Source organism: Emys orbicularis, chromosome 18 (assembly GCF_028017835.1).
Source record: "Emys orbicularis isolate rEmyOrb1 chromosome 18, rEmyOrb1.hap1, whole genome shotgun sequence".
NCBI classification, from domain to species: Eukaryota; Metazoa; Chordata; order Testudines; family Emydidae; genus Emys; species Emys orbicularis.
The window spans coordinates 13,947,443-13,963,926 of NC_088700.1; the positions used below are offsets into that span (position 1 = coordinate 13,947,443).

The 16,484-nt window shown below is 51.4% G+C and overlaps 2 protein-coding genes across 5 annotated transcripts in view; both read right to left on the minus strand.

Moving 5' to 3' along the window:
- Positions 1–371: 371 nt before the first annotated feature.
- On the minus strand, positions 372–6,361 carry TOR2A (torsin family 2 member A). The gene is made up of 5 exons (XM_065418778.1): positions 6,226–6,361; positions 4,687–4,952; positions 3,530–3,705; positions 3,064–3,191; positions 372–2,222 (listed from the first exon to the last, which is right to left on the minus strand). Exons 1-5 carry the CDS (start codon positions 6,359–6,361, stop codon positions 1,978–1,980), a joined length of 951 nt encoding a protein of 316 aa, XP_065274850.1. The 3' UTR covers positions 372–1,977.
- A 2,867-nt stretch (positions 6,362–9,228) lies between these two features.
- The window catches only part of SH2D3C (SH2 domain containing 3C), a 55,507-nt gene continuing 48,251 nt past the window's right edge, over positions 9,229–16,484 (minus strand). For all 4 annotated transcript variants that reach the window (XM_065418693.1, XM_065418695.1, XM_065418694.1 and 1 more), the window contains 5 exons: positions 15,422–15,537; positions 14,569–14,740; positions 13,479–13,590; positions 12,196–12,402; positions 9,229–10,408 (listed from right to left, as the gene is read on the minus strand). In XM_065418693.1, coding sequence (XP_065274765.1) covers positions 10,233–10,408; positions 12,196–12,402; positions 13,479–13,590; positions 14,569–14,740; positions 15,422–15,537 — 783 coding nt within the window. In that variant the 3' untranslated portion in view covers positions 9,229–10,232. The remainder of the gene's footprint in view (positions 10,409–12,195; positions 12,403–13,478; positions 13,591–14,568; positions 14,741–15,421; positions 15,538–16,484) is intronic.

Consider the following 16,484-nt stretch of genomic DNA (forward strand, 5'->3'; position numbering starts at 1 on the left):
TGGTCTCCTGAGCAACTCCTTGGGCTTTTAAACAAAGGGACGTATGTGGCAGAGAAAACAGATGCCAGTGCTCTCTTGGCGTTTAACTTTGACAGAGAGCAGCTGAGACTTCACCATTCCCTATGCCAGCTGTCCCCACTGAGGATGCATGGTCCTGCTTATAGTTGAGTATGGCCCTTTCACTGGTCTTTTACACCAGAGGAAGGCCACTACTCTTGTTTTCCATCATCAGACAATAGATATTTCTTCATGTCCCTGCCTGAGTTAGTTTTGTCAGGTCAGGCAGCTGTTCCAATGCATTATGCAGGCTCATAGCTACCTCCTTTCTAACATGCCAGCTGGAATCCCAGTAAGTGACTGCTACTCATGCATGGTTTTTCAACAGATTTATTTTAAATTAAAAACAATGAACATTTTGGAAGAGGCAGAATGTTTGACTGTAAATCTGTATCTTGGTCCAACTCTATCCTGGGCAGGATCTGAACAGAGGTAATAGCACTGGCTCCTTCTCAACCAGACTGTAGGTTGCTCTAATGCTATACTGAAGAGACCTTCCTGCAGCAACTGGCATGAGAGTTCCTGGAGCACTTTCTGCCTAGACCCAAATCTGTTTGCTCAGACAGAGCTTACACTGTTTCCTCTTACTGGATGCTGGGTAGCCAGCTGCTACACAGTGAAAGGGCAAAGAGTGCTGTGCTGGTCAGTGATAGCAGAGCTGCGGGAAGGAGATTCCTATGAATTATTTCCACCCCCCAGCAGCATTTAAGTGTGATACAGTAAGCTGCATTTGAGGCACTGAATTGGAATGGAAACTGGCTCTGCCGGGACAACAGGTTCCCAGCAGTGTCCTATCAGAACGACAACCTCCAATATATAATATGCAAGAGGTTCAGCCGCTCAACACCTCAGCTGGGACACACTCATCCCAGCAATGTAATACAGCACAAGACCAATACCTGGTACTTAAAACCATTAGTTAATGCCTAGTCTCCCTGCGAGGTCGGAATCACCATTTTTATATCTGGAAAGCCTGACATGGGTGGCTCCTAATTCTTCCCTGGCAGGATGCAAGTAATTGCCATTGAATCAAAGGGAGTGACCTGGTATTCTGTGGTGGAAGAAATGTCCAGGGAGGTTAAGGGCCTGGCTCAAGGTCACACCCCAAGTCATGGGCAAAGCTGGTAGCAGAAATCACACATTCCTTTCCCCCTTATGCTAATGCACTCAGGGATACTGCAGTTGGAATCTTACCTACGAGTACCTATTCACAGTGAAAGAAAACCTGAGAAAAGTTGGCTCTTAACATTTACCCCAGAGATTTAAGATGAGACTCTGGTCAATCTGTTTAGAATGTTCAGAGGGCAGTGTGGCAGGCTCTAGGACATTGGGGCCTTCATATTGAGATTCACATTAAAATACATGTTTAAAAATGCCATTAAAAAAGCACTAGAGGGTGAGACTCCCTTGTCTGCAGCCCAGGGAAGATCATTCATTGGAGCTAGGCCAGAGAATCTTGACAGCTGCCCAGAGAGTAACGGGGAAGATCTGCACAGTTCCAGCTATCAAAGGGAGGTGGCAGTAGCCAAGAACCCTTCCCAGCCACTGATACATCCCAGCCTCTTCCCCTTTGGACTCCACATACACATCACGGTGGTATTCTTGGCTGTTCTGTGTTCACCCTCCACCAGGGCAAAGAACAGATTGATAAAGTGCTTAGAATCAGGTCAGTGTGCCCTTTGTTCCCAAGACTGCATCCGGCAGTCTCTGCCTGAGGGCTGGAGGCTGCACTTGTCCTATCAGAGTTCCACAATCTGTTGCTCTTCATGGTCATCCCCGTTGTATTGGGCACAGCAGCTTTAAGTATTCTTAAACTCTGCTCCTCTGAATCTGAGCAAGTATATGGGTAAACTTATCCTCCAAGGGCTGCTTACCAGCTCCTCAACTGTGCGCTACTTTGGAGAAAGTCCTTCTCTCAGGTTAGGAGAAGAACGTGACGCGAGAGGCCACCGTTTTGCAGCCTGTTGATGAGAACACTCTCTCCTCCTCTGGGAAGTAGGGGATGCTGTCAGCAACTGCCTGAATGATGTCCTGCTGTACCGTTAAGCCTTGCTGGGTGAGTTCATTCACCACACACTGCTTCACGTGATGTTGCTTCAGTGGGAGAAAGGGCACAAGGAGATCAATGAGGTGCTCCTCGATGATTCCAGACTTCCAAAACCCATCTGCAGGAGAAAAAGGGGGAGGCAAAGAGCTTTATCTTCAGAGTCTCTCTCAGTCCTATGGAATTCAACCCTGTTAGCATAGGAGATGCCCCCACCCTCTAGGAGGAATCAGCTATCAAAGCCAGCACCACCAGAGCTGGTTTCCAGGAAGTCATAATTAGAGCCCTGTGTGGATACAAAAATTTGGATTTGCATCCAATCCAGGAGCCACAAAGATGGTAAACAATGCGACTGCATCCAGAAATGCAGATATCTGTGGCTATAAAGTGGATATCCACAGATTTGCAGGGCTCTAGTCATAGTACCCAGAAGAGACAACAGATCAGATTCAACTGAGGGAGCTGGATCCATCTGTCATCCACTAATTGTAGTCAAGTCCAGTGTTCTCCAAATACATGGTTCTTAACAGCTGTACTGATACTTCAGATATACCAACCTATGTTAGGCCCAATCCCAAAAATTGCCAAGCAGGGAAATAAAGGAAATCTCGACGTACTCAGTACCTCTCAGGATCAGGCCCTTAATAATTAGCTTCTTACTGGGCCCCACTACCCTATCTGCCTCCTATTCAGTCGTGGGTGCCCCTTCTCCCAGTGGAACTCTGTTAAGCATGGTAATGTTTCTGTAGGCTTGACCAGCAGAACCACTCCTTTCATCTGCCAAAGCAATTCATCCAGGTCCTAACTCCACCTCAGGCTTCTCCCTGAAAACTGATAATAGCTTGACACATATCTGTAAAACACTGTATAAATATCATTGGCTTATTTGAAATAGGGTATGGCTCCCCCTGCTGGTGAGCATGCTCACTGAAAAGCATTTCCCAGTTGATGGAAAGACTTACTATTGGGATTTTCAAACACAGCTTCTGAAACTGCAGATTCCAGATCTTGCAGGCTGATCTCTTCCCGGTCCTTGCGGGCATACCAGAGATCCAGCACCATTCGATTAATTTGCTCACCTCCTCCGTTGCTGAGCAAGACCAAGACAAGAAATTACCAGAAAGTTATCCCATGACATCAATATTGTACTGCAGTGGCAGTGCCTCATTCTGCAGTGAGTATGGAAGCAGTCTTAGTTGGCCTATGAAGACTGCTACAGAGGTTGCCAAATAGTGGAAAAGACAAAGCACTATGAGACCATGTACCTTTGCAGACTGAAATGAGTTGAGATCTCATGGATCTGACACAAAATACCTGCTCTGGGTGATTAAAATAGGGAGGAACTTACCAACATTTGACCAAATTAGTAGCAATGCATTAGAATTATTCCCAACCCAGTTATACTTGCTGCAGAGGGAGCTCTCTTACCTTATGAAAATGAAGATAGCTTTTCTGTAGTTGGTTCCATACACAACCCAGGAGGGTCCAAGGAATGGTATAATCACATCGATCAGACCTGGGTGCATCTTATCCATCTCATCAAAGAGAAACACTGATCGGCCACAGTTTGTCAAATTCCCCTGGATCCAACTCTTCAGATTTTCCTGGAAAACCAAACCCAACCAACCAAGCCAGTTAGGACCATGAACTTGTTAGAAAAGCTTGAGCTACCAAAGAGCTAAGCTTACATGAGAACTACATTAGCCTGGGCTAATAATGCCTGAAATAGCAACCTCCAAAAGCTGTTGTTCCTTAGAACAGCACTTGTGATGCTCTGCCTGGAAAGAAGGATTAACTTTGTACGTTGCAAGACTGACTACCATTGGTGAAGGTTCCCTGATAAACTGTTTTGCTCTTAATTCAACATGGTGAATTTTGCCTAATTTAATATAGTGTTACTAGTACAAATCCATTTAAAGAAGAAATATTGAGTGGATTAAACGGAAATTCAAGAGCTCCGCAAGTTTAATAGTCAGACCCCAAAAGTTACTGAACATGTACTCGCTCTCCCTTCACTCTATGCTGAGACCAGCCATTAGTATGGACGCTTAGGAAAATATACTTTAACCAAATTGAGTTCTGGTGTAAGCAGGTGAGACTCTTCTGATGTCAGTTGCAGATGTTTACACCACCAAGGCTGCAGCTGGTCCAATATTTATACCAGTCCATATTTTAATGTACAGACTTTCTGGTGAAATGCATTAGTCTTCATTGAAGTGCTTTTTCCAACAGAGGATTGTAACTCAAGTTTTTCTTTAGATTCTGGGCAATGCCAAGGTTAATGGGAGTACAATCAAGTAGTTAGAGCAGAAGGCTGGTAATCAGGAGCCTAGGTTGTATGGCCACTTCTTCCACTGACTTGCTGTGTAACCCATCTGTAAAGCTGAGATAGTATCCCACAGGCTTAATTAGTGTTTGGAAAGCACTGGAACAGTTTCAGATAAGAGGTTCTATAAAAATTGCACTTTACGGTATGTGTTGGAAGGTAGGAGAAGAGTCTCAATACTTATCCAATGGCTGACTAGATAATCATAAGAGGAAATAAGTCTTGTAATTTAGCTTTCAGAGGCAGCCTCCACTCTTACCTTGTACTGCTCGATCTGTTCAGCGTGGGGAAAGTGCACTATTGGGGAGAACTGGTGGACATATGGACTGCGGACCCCATCTTGGAACAAGTAGCGGACCAGCATGGAGCTCACGTAGGTTTTGCCTGTGCCAGTCCAGCCATGGAAGGACATCACCAGAGGTTTGACAGGATCATGATTCTGTAAAAACTCTCTCACTCCTTTCACCACCAATTGCCTCACTAGGTGCTGCCCAACGAGGTTCAGGGCCAAGTCACACTCCAGACCTGGAATGAATCCAAAACAAGATTTAGAATATGTTGAATTAAGAGATGGAAGTTATTTGGGCTGTTATTTGAAGCCATCTCTGCCCTTTCCCCTCAGATGCTGGGTTGGGGGATACTTCTTTTGGGATAACTTCAGTTGGCTCAGGACCTGTCTACACTTAAAAATATACTTCTTTTACTTTACCGGTATAGTAAAAACAGTGTGGATGCATTTTTATCAACATAAAAGTGCTCCAGGAACTGAAAAGCTATACTGGCGTTAAGGCACTTTTATAGCAGTATAATTGCATTCACACTATAGCTTTTACTGGTATAACTAGTTTAAGCAACAACAACAACAAAAATCACACCCCTAACCAACAGTTACATACTGGTAAAACTTGTAAGTGTAGGCCAGGCCTCACAATGGTAGTAAGAAGTCTAACAGGGAGTAATGGGATGCAGTTAAGAAAAGGAAATACTATGATGAATTTCAGGGGATATTGGGTGGAGGAAAGGTCTCTAGAGGGAAGCTCCATTACTTTAGACATTTGAAATAAGAGTGAACAGAAACACTGAACAGACTGGAAGGAACTGTCCAGGGAGCACGGTCCCTATTCAATGCCCGTTGAAGTAGATGGGCATCTTTCCAACAGGCTTTGGATCAGGCTCTAGTCGACACAAAACGGCAACTCTCTGAACATCTGTATTGCTGTGGCCCTGAAGGAACTGGTTTTAGTGTGAAACTTAGAGAAGGGGCATCCTTCCACTTCCTCTCTAGGGATGCTCTCAAAAGGAGCAGCACGTCACAATCATCCAATAGCCACATCTGGCCCTCACCCCTGAGATCTCACCCTCTGCATCTGTGCTGGGGGCCTGCTGATCTAGTGTCTCCCCAGGGGGCGAGTCACCCTGTAACGGGGGCTCACCGAGCAGCAATCAAATGCACTTTAGTCTTCATACAGGCTCCTTAAATGTACAGCAGTAGAGCGCTCAGGGGAGGGGTGCGTGACAAGAGATCCCCTGCAGCCGGGTGTGCACCGCAGGGGACGGGTCAGGGCAGCCAACACCCCGCCCCTGGAGGAACCATCCTCCCCTGGCCCCTCAGGGACCCCCAAGGGTGGCCCCTCAGTCAGGGATGACCCGCTCCACCTCCTTCCCTAGCTGCTCAGGAGCCCCTCCCCCTCCAGAGACCCCCGCCCGGCTCTCCGTGTCCCCCATCCCCTCCCTGCTCCCCCGGACTCCTTCCCCCTCCCCTCAGGCGCGCCGCGGAGTCCCGGCTCCCCCCGCTCACCGCGCACGTCGGGCCGGAAGTCGCACTCGCAGGCGGCCGAGAAGCTGCAGCGCAGGGCGCGCAGGTCCCAGGGGGCGGCCGAGCCCGCGGCCCCCAGCAGCAGCAGGAGCCGGAGCAGCACAGAGCCGCCCCCCATCCCGCCGCGCGCCGCCTCCCGTCCCGGACCACAGGTCCCAGCCTGCCCCGCGCGGGGCCCGGCTCCAGGCAGGGCGGGAAGCAACCGCCAGAGCCGCGGCTGCCTCGGCGCTCAGGGGGCGGAGCCAAAGCGGGCGGGGTGGGGCCTGAATGCAGGGAGGGGCGGGGCACCTTGGGGGGTGGGGGGCAGTGACCAGGGTCCTCGGGGTACAGGGCCTAGGGGGAAGATTGCTCCTGTGGGGCTACCCAGTGCATGGCTGGGTTTAGCGCAGTGGTTCTCACACTTCCTATTGGCGACCCCGTTCACACAGCAAGCCTTTGAGTGCGACCCCCCCTTATCAATTAAAAATGGGGAGGGGGGGTTAATTTAATCTAACGGGGTTCAGGCTGTCAGCCCCGCACAGGGCTGACAGACAGCTCGTGACACCCACCTAGTAACCTTGCGATCCCCTGAGGGGGCGTGACGCCCAGTTTGAGAACCCCTGATTTCGTGTCTGGTGTCCACACTGCATCCCAAATGAGCAACTTCAATTCCCACAGGTGCCCAGCAGAGCTCTGCATCTACCCCCGAAAGTGTAAACCACAACGGAGGAAGAGCATTGCAGCAGGGTGGCTTGGTACCAGATCCGGGCATTTCTGGGATCATCCTGATTTTGGAGTGGTCCAAATGTCTCAGGCCTGGCTCATGGGGTCTCAAAATAACTGGGAGCCCAGGTCACGTTGCCCTCTTTAGTCAGTGTTGGGATGCATGTGCTTGCCCCGCCAGACAAACTTGCATTTGTGGGAACCTAAGGCAAGGGCGAGGAGAGAGGTTTTCACCTGAGATTTGAAATGAGATGGAGCAGCGATGAGAGGATGAGCTAGAGAGAAGTCACTCCACATGATAGAAGCCGTACAGGGGGAACCAGCAGCTGCTGCACTCATGGATGGGTGCAGCTAACAGAATCTTCCAAGACATGCATTCTGCATAGCACGAGTGAGGATCTCGCTTAAACTCACAACTGGTGATTAGTACACAGGTAAATTTGCTATTTCGGGGTATGGGAGCGCTCCTGGGGGCCCCATTTTCACCCTCTCATTTTGCCTTGTGCACCTTGGCATTGCAAACAGGTTCCCTCTAACAAAAAAGAGTTTGAAGCAGCTCTCTCTGGAGCCTGTCCATCCCCTGCTCCCAGCACTGAACAGAGGAGGTTGCTGGGAGGATCGCTGAGCATGCCCCTCTTGACTTAGGACTGAGCATAGTCACTCCTCAGCGCTTGCAAGCCTGCTGGTTTGGGGCACGAGAGGACTCTAGGGACCTGAGCTCAGGCGGATGGCTGGCAGTGTCAGGCTGTTGCCTTTTTAGCAGCCAGCTTTTACTGGTAAATTACCCCCTCCCCCTGCTGCCACCCCCCTCCCCACTTTGATAATTGTTTGCAGTGTTGTTGTAGCCGTGTTGGTCCCAGGGTATGAGGCTGTGTCTACGCTAGAGACCATACAGGGGCACAGCAGTACTGATGCACCTGCGCTGCTGTAAGATCTCTCGTGTAGCCACTCTATGCCGATGGGAGAGGACATAATTAAACCACCCCCAACGAGCGGCGGTAGCTATGTCGGCGGGAGAAGCTGTGTGCTGTGCACACTACCATTTATGCTGGTGAAAATTATGTTGCTCAGAGGTGTGTTTTTTTCACACCCCTGAGCGACATAAGTTTTGCCGCCATAAGTGGTAATGTAGATATGAAAGAGACAAGGTAGGTGATGTAAAAGATACTATTACCTCACCTGAGTGCTGTGCACACAGGCGTGTATGTTGGTTTAACTTATGTTGCTCAGGGCGGTAGTTTATTCATATCCCTAAGCGACATAAATTATACCAACATAGGCTGTAGTGATAAGACACTTTGAGTTACGCAACTCTAAAAGCACCACGGGGTGGCGTCTTCTCACTAAATCAGTAGCTCTCCAATTTTTTCCAAAAGGTGCAGCACATATTGTCTCTTGGCTTCCTCCTCTCCCTGTACAACCTCATGGATCTTCTTCCAGTCCTTTCGCAATCACAGCCGCAGCCTTCTAGCAGCAGCCACAGCATTTCCAATGGGATAAACAGAATTCCCCGAAGCCTAGGTTTTGAGTGGTTTTACTTTAAGTCGGCTTTGGAGCCCGTAGTCCAACCATCAGCCAGAACAGGCTGGTGTGGTCACCAGAATTACAGCAAAGCGAAAAAATGTACAAGCCAATCAGGAGTTCTAAGAAGTTCTGGAGAGGTTTTTACCCTGCAGTTGGCTGAAAATGCCAGGCCCAGAGGATGGCTGGGTGATAACCAGCAATGATCGTTTATGAACGGATGGGTAGACAGCTTGTTCTGGTGTAAAGCAAAGAAGATGAAAAGGTGGATAGGTTTTTAGAGCTAGGTGCTGATGACACCCTCAGGTGTCTGTTACATGCTACATGTTGTTGCATTCAGGGCTGAGTGGGTTAGTCCCAGCCCTACCGACTGGGCTACTGTCTGATAATGTTTTGAAGCCCTTAGTGGACCTCAAACTCTGGGGACCATCTGATTTTGAACATAAGCTGATGAGTCGTCCCCACTAGGCAACAAACACATTATCAGAAGAAGCCCACTGATCTTTTGAAGGTATGTGAATGCATTGTCCTCAGAAGGAGCTCTGCTGTGCCTAGGATACATTTGTATGCCCCAGGTGCATTAAATTTCTAAAGTAATGCCAACAAAAGAAGAAACACCATCGATGCTTGGGGCACAATACATAGACACCACCGACACTTGGGGCGTCAGTACAAACGCACCTTGAATGGTACGAGCTTGTGTCACTATAGAAAAGTATTTTAAAATGTTCTCCAAAGATGTGAGTCCATTGAGGAAGAGCATAAAAGTTTATTGTATGTAAGAACCAAAAACAACAACAAAAAACCCCCACTTCCCCCATGATCTATGTACACTTATTTACAAGACGAAATGACGTGAGCATAATTATTTACAAGAACGCCCTCACAAGTCTGTACATCAAGAAGTAAATGTGAAATTTATTTACAGGCAGAATTAAGAGGCCTCAGACAAGACAGAGAAAAGATAAAATATCTGAGGCCAACAGGCTGTACGAGTGGGGGCGGCACTGGGTGATCATAGCAACTGGACCCCACGTGGCTGAGAACCAGCAAGGCTGAATGAAGAACACAACGGTAATGAGATACCTTGTGATTGCAGGGCCAGAGGAGGTGGATTTCTGGCTTCACAGGCATCTTTGTGTAGATCAGCTGGGATGCACACACTGGCCTAAACTACAGCTGAGAATCAGCAGGAGGTCCCATGGCTGGGAGTGATCAGCGCTCTCCTTCCTCCACAAAAGTGCAGCTCAAAACATTTGCACCGGGACTGCCCAGGGAATTTCGATAGGATGTTAGTGGGGAGGGTCCGTTAGTGAGATTCCACTATTGATTTGTATTGGTGGTTGAGGACGGGAGGTCACTGCTTTGGGTGGAAATTAAAATGCAGCCTCCTGTAACTTTGCATGTGCGGAGCACGGATGGACCTATATCAATAGCTGTTCTGGGCTCCCTCCCCCATCAGTCTGGGCATGCTGGAACTTTTCAGAAGGTTTCTTTTCTCCAGAGAGCTACGTACCCATCCCAATGCCGCGATTTCACCCCTGGTCAGTTCTTTCCTTTGCAGATGTTAAATGCCAGCTTTCTTCCTCACGCCCTCGCACCTGGCTGGCTCCCCTTCTGGGTCTGTGGTACCCACAGCTTCCTAGCCCCCCTCGCTGCATGAGGAGTGGGCTGGCTTGCAGACTGGGGACCTGGTTACTTGGCCTCTTGAAGGACTGATTGGTGCCACCCTCCCCCTGTGAGTTTAACTCCGAGTCCCACGTCGGTTACAGTTCACTGAACCGCACAGAGGGCTCCAGCTTGTGGGACAATGCGGTGAGGACCTTGTCGAATTTCTCGTAGCGTTCCCGCTGGCTGCTCTCAGCACCGCGGCTGCCCCACAGGAGACGCATCTGGAACTCAGTGCTGAAGATCTCAAGGAGCTCAGCCTTGCCCTGGAATCCTGCAAAGGACACAAGACCCAAGAGCGTCAGAGAGAAGCCAGCCCACCAGGGACAAGCTCACCACATGCATGCTCTGAACTACCCTAGCCTAAATGGAGCAGCAGGAAGCAACTGGGATTCCTCTGCCCTTCCAGCTCTCCGGGAGAAGCAAACTGGCCTGGGGCCATGAGCTCAAGAGAGCACATGGTAAAAGGGTTATTCCAGGAGCAGGGTTGGGAGGCTGATGGTTCAGCCACACAATGCCTGTCTCTATCCTGGAGAGAGATTGGCTGAAACATGGACCTTCTTACTAATAGTCCTGCAATAAGCTACGAGTTACCCCACATCCAGTCCAAGGCCTTAATGACACTCTGTTCAAAGTCCCTTCAAACACAATGGGCCAGATTCTTCCTTGACTTGCAATTCAGAGTGACCAGATGTCCTGATTTTAAAGGGACAGTCCCAATATTCGGGGCTTTTTCTTATACAGGTGCCTATTACCCCCTACCCAGATTTTTCACACTTTCTATCTGGTCACCCTACTTGCAACTCACGATTGCTGGGAACCGCTGTGTAACCCAGCTTAGGAGAATCTAGGGGGAAGCGTTGGGGGTGTGATGGGTGTTTACCCCATGGAGGCAATGAAAGAGTTAATGTGGCTTGGAGAGGCCAATTATGCTACCTGGCTGCACCTGGAGGGTGGGCCAGGCATATCTGATGATGAAGCCCAGCTGGGTGGTACTACAAAGACAGGAAGTCTGAAGCAGAAGGTGCTGCAGGAAGAGACAGTGAAGAACTCTGCAGTCACTCCCTGGGACCAGAGAGTGTGGGAGGGTCAAGAAGGAACCCAAAGGCAGAATTGGCCCTGGGATCCTCTCCTGAGTAGAGAAGTCTAGCAGGAAGCCAGGAGTTACACAGAACAGCCATTGGGGATGGAGCGGGCTCTGGTGGTGAGGAGCCCTGAAGATAGGGCAGAATCTGGACTTCCAAGGAGAGAGCCCAGGGAGGTGTTAAACTGAGGAGCAGAGAAGGATGAAAGGTCAAGCCCAAGGACAGCAGAAGTGGGTTTCCATTTGTACTTTGATTTTGTTGGGGGATTCCAGCGGGAGCCCTGTATGGCCTGGCCCTGAGAGAAAAGTAAACCTGGAGAGGCTGTGGGAGGGGCCAGCTGATAGGCTACAGTAGGAAGGGAGGCAACAGAAAGGAGTCTGACAGAGCAGACCTTGGCTGCTGGTTATAGAGTCTCTTGGACTGGAACGCAGACTAGAGGGAGGGCCTGGATTCCCTACCAGTCCCTGGGGAAGGTGGTGTGAGGCCCATTAGATGGGGATAAGGACAGTGGAGAGCCCTAAGAGAAGGGTGTGAGGACCTGGGACTGAAGAGCTTTTGTCAGGATGCTGGACTGTTGTTGAACTTTCTGTTATGCTGGATGGGGTGAAATTGACCTGGCTGGAGCTCTGAGTTGGGAGAGGAGATGGACCACTGCAGGTGGTGCTGATAACCTTTTATGCCATACCCAGCCACATGGGGGTGCTCCAGTGGTGAGTCCCCTTTTCCACAGGGGTAAATGCAGACCACTTATTTACTGCCAGCAGCCTGGCATCCCCACTTCTGTACAGGAGAACGGCCCCAGTTCTGACAGCGGGGCACCCTCTGTGGTGTGGAACCAACTCCACAGGGATGGGAAGAGGAAGATCTAGTGTTGTGTGGACCTTCCCCTTGCCAGTGGGATATCTGGTGCAGCCTGGAGGGGCTCTTTGGCCCAAAATGAGTTGGATATCACAGATCAGACTCAATGCTTCCTTACCCTGAAGCTTCACCTCTGCGTTGGTATGGTACAGTCCCCCATGATGCGCCACCATCCGCGCTGCTTCCAGGTGGGCCATGACAACCTCCACGCCATTGTCCGTGTTTTCCCAGGGCTCCGGGCTGTCCAGGAGCGCGGCATCCCGCTCCAGGAGTGTAATAAGGGGCACAATATGAGGGAAGGTGGTGTTGGTCAGCGGAGGGCCTTCTGCAAGAGAACAAGAACACACCCACATCCTGAATTCCCTGGCTACTGCCTGATGTTTCAAGAGCCAAAGGGGCCACTTCATACGCTCACCCTCAAAGTTTGTCATGGTGAGAGGTGCAAGACTGAGAGCCCTGTGGACCGGTGCCCTCCAGATAGCTACAGAACAGGTACAGTCTGGACAAGATTCCAGGCACTTCCCAACATGCCCCAGTCTTTACCCCAGAGAGGAGGGAGACCCTCCCAGGAGCAAGTGGGCAGTCCAGTCCTTGGTCTCTCACTACCAACAAGGGGGTCAGTTAGTACCAGTTATGGCAGTTTGTGAGATGTGGACACCTCTCCTCTACAGAGGGGTCTGGGACAGTCAACTCATTTCACCTAGGTCACTAAACAGAAGAGGCAGGACTGGTTGGAACGGGGAGGCAGGCGTTCCGGAGCACACGGGTTGTGGACAAGTGAACAGCTGGACTCCATTAGCTTGGGGTTGCAGCTTCTGCAGGGTCTTGCACCTTCTGCATCCTAGCAGCAGTGTGCAATCGCTGACTGTAATGCCCTTGGCCTTGCTAGGCAGGGGGAAGCTCATGGAGGAGGAAGCATGGACAGATCACAGGCAGCAATCCCACCCTGGCAGCCCCAGTGGCGTTTGGTGGCCCATGACTTCAGAGGTCTTGGAAGGAGCTGCTGCTGCCATAGGGTGGAGTTAGGTCCCAAGGGGAGGGGAGGAGTAGAGCCACCAGGGACTGGAATGGGGAAGAGGGGGCAAGGGGAGGGTTGAGTGGGGTAGGAGGGATGTTTTGGGTGACTGGCAGAGAGGCCATGGTGTTGGGGGCTGCCCCTTTCCAGGGGGTTCTCACTATGGAAATACCCATCAGGATGATGAAGAGTCTGGCAGGAAGCCAGGTGGATGTAACTGGACACGCCAGTTTCCTCTCACTCGTTCAGTGGATGATATGGGAAAATGGGACAGGGGCTAGCCCATCCAGAGCTCCGGGGAATTGTACGGACCTTTGAGAGAGAGATTCAGAGCAGAGCACAGGGGAAAGAGAAATGCCAGGCGAACGACTCTTCCTCCCCGTTACCTTTTCCTTCATTCAGGCTCTTCAGGAAGGGCTTTAGCTTCTTCTCATAGAGGATGGCCCCCTCGGTGTGCCGCTGGCGCAGCGCCATCCAGGTGTGCTCTAGCCGCGAGATCTGGAAGCAGCAGCAAAGGAGGGGTCTGACCACGGGACTGGCAGCAGCATGCTCTCAGCTCTACAGGGACTGTCCCACTAACGCACTGGGATTCCGACACTCACGAGGGACCAGCAGCACCAGCTAGAGCTGGGGACAGACTAATTCTGGGTGGATCTGCCAAAGCACCTCAGTCCTGAGCTGCAGCCTTCCTGCTATTCCAATCCAAGGACACCCAGACAGCTCAGCTAACACGCCTCGCTCCTACCCTGCCACACCTCCTCCTGCGCTCATCTAGGATCCCCCACAGCTTTGCTATAAACCTCGGCCCTAACTTGCAGCCTCCCCTCCCGGTCCCCTCTGCGGACTCCCTTAGTTGTGCCAGCTCTCTGGGCATCTCTAAGCTTGACCGTGCAGCAGTGGTGAGAAACTTGAGAGCTCATCAAAAGAATTTTTGCTTTGCTGGTATTTTTTCCTTCCTCCGTGGCTGGTGACGGACAGTGAGAGAGATGGGGAGGGCAGGGAGCAGCTCCAGTTCCTTTGTACTAGGGGAAAGTGAGTTCCCAGCTGGGCTTGATTTAAAGTTGAATTCTATCTTCTGAAGGGAGCAGCTTGGATTGCGAGATGCTGGAGCCTTAAAGCAGTGATTGTATCATATTGGACGGCGACTTCGTTTCCTGCGAATAATACAGCCCGGCAAAGAATACCAAATCATGGCCGTATGGGACCAGGCCATTTTCGGGGGGTGGGGATGTTCCCATCCTCGCCATTTCCCTATAGCTCTACTCTGCTTCAAGCACTGTTCTGAGTTATACCCAGGATGAACTGGACCCCGTGTCCCCCACAATATTCTCTCTCCACTCTTCCCCCACCCCAACGTGCTGGCGTTTGGGGCTCCAGGAGCCTGAGGGATGCAGTGAGGTGTGTGTGATTTGGGGAGGGGGGGTGGGAGAAGGGGCCAGGCTGAGCCGAGCGCTCGCCACAGAGGGGTTTTGCTACCTGGGTCATTTCCAGCGCATTCATCACAGCAGCAAAACTGAACATGTTCCCCAGGGTGCTTTTCAGCTCGGCAGCCAGCTGGATGGTCTTGTGCAGCAGGGCTGCCCTCTCTTCCGTGCTGCCTGTGCAGCCCAGGATATCCACCGCAATCATTATGGACATGGTGTGGAACCTGACGTGGGAGGAAACAGAGAGGCTGAGATGTCAGATGAGGAAGGAAGCAAAGGCAAGGGAGTTAGGAGGTGGCGAGGGGATATGGAGCGTCTTGGCCGCTGGTTCAAGTCTGACCCAAGTGGGGAGTGGCCAGAAGATGTCCCCATCATGACGGCTCTGTGGTTCCCCACATGCAATGCATTGGCTGCCTCAGTCCAGTGGGACACAACTGGAGGCCTTATCCGCAGGCTCAGCAGAGAGGCTGAGGACTGAATGGTGTCATGGAGCCTGGACTCCCCCTAGAGGTGGCCCATCAAGGTCAGGTTTGAGGCCCATCGGGAGGCCAGCACTGGGTGTGATGCTTGCACTGCAGCTGCCTGGGGTGTGTGGCTAAACTGAGGATTTCAGTCTCCAGGGCCATTACTCTGGGGCCTGTTGCTGTCGTTTCAATAACCCACTGAAAGCAGATTGGGGGCAGAGCATTGTACGGCGACGGAAGCTGCATTCGGAACCACAGGCCAAACTTGCCAAATCTGGTGGCAACAGCTAGTCCCCGAGATCCAGAGTGAGATACCTAACCGAGTGGGGCTGAGCCCCACGGCTCTTCTGGAGTCAGGCAGGGTTGCCTGAGACAGGAGCCAGGGCAGCACTTGCTTTCCCAAGTCCCACGGGCCCCCTGCCCCTTTGCTTCCCAGCCTACCGTTCTAGGAGGTCGAGTCGAAGCTGATGGCCGTGGGGCAGGGTGAGCAGCTCCATGCCTGAGCTCACTCCCATGAGCCTCTGCATCTCCTTGGTAACACCCAGTATCCTAGCAACCTGCAACAAAGAGGGAAAGCAGCTGAAGCTCCTCTGATTGAGGGGAGGGGGCTTGGCTCAGTGCAGAGAAAGTTTTCGCTCTGGACAGGCTCCGCTGTGAGGCAGCCACAAGCTTAGGTCTTCCCCCGGCCTCATCACACAGCAGGCTCAGCCAGGAAAGCACTGATGCTTGGGACTCCCTGAGCTGCTGCCAGTGCGGGGTTTACACACACAGGGCACGCCAAGAGATGGACAGAGAGGGGTTGTGTGTGTGTGTGTGTGTGTGTGTGTGTGTGTGTGTGTGTGTGTGTGTGTGTGTGTGAGAGAGAGAGAGAGAGAGAGAAGGTACTAAACCCTGTGAGCAAATGGAGATGCACCCATTTACCCCAAGGGATGAGTTTGGCCCTAAAGCCCAAGATCCCCTGATGTCGAGAACCAGTGTCCAGACCCTAGATGGAAACAAACTCTGGAAGTGAAATGGCATGGACGGGGCAGGCCGGTGGCAGGTGTTTGAGGACACAGCCTCAGCAGTGTCCTTGGCAGGGGATGGCTAGTATGGAGCCTCTTGAGGCACAGGTGGGAGAGTCAGGAGATCTGGCTTCTAGTCTTGGCTCTGCCAATGACTGCCTGGCTTGGGGCAGGACACTTCTCCCTGGTCCCCAGATAATCCTGCCCTACCTCACGCACAGGGGCCCGGGAGGAATGTAATGGCTTTGAGAATGGACAGTGCTCTTTGATTACAACCCAGCCCTAGGAAGCTGGCTCCCATCCAGCCCAGGGGTGGTGGTGACCAGGGTGGGCCCAGCTGATCCCCAGTAGGTGGCCTGTGCAAAATGAGGTGGATTGTCTCAGTCCAAGTCCTCACCTCGCAATGAGCTCTCACGTAATTGGCATTGATTGTCCCCTTGTCAGCGGTCTCAGAGAGGCCAAGGGCTGAATGGGACCAAAAGAGACTCAACTCCCCTCAT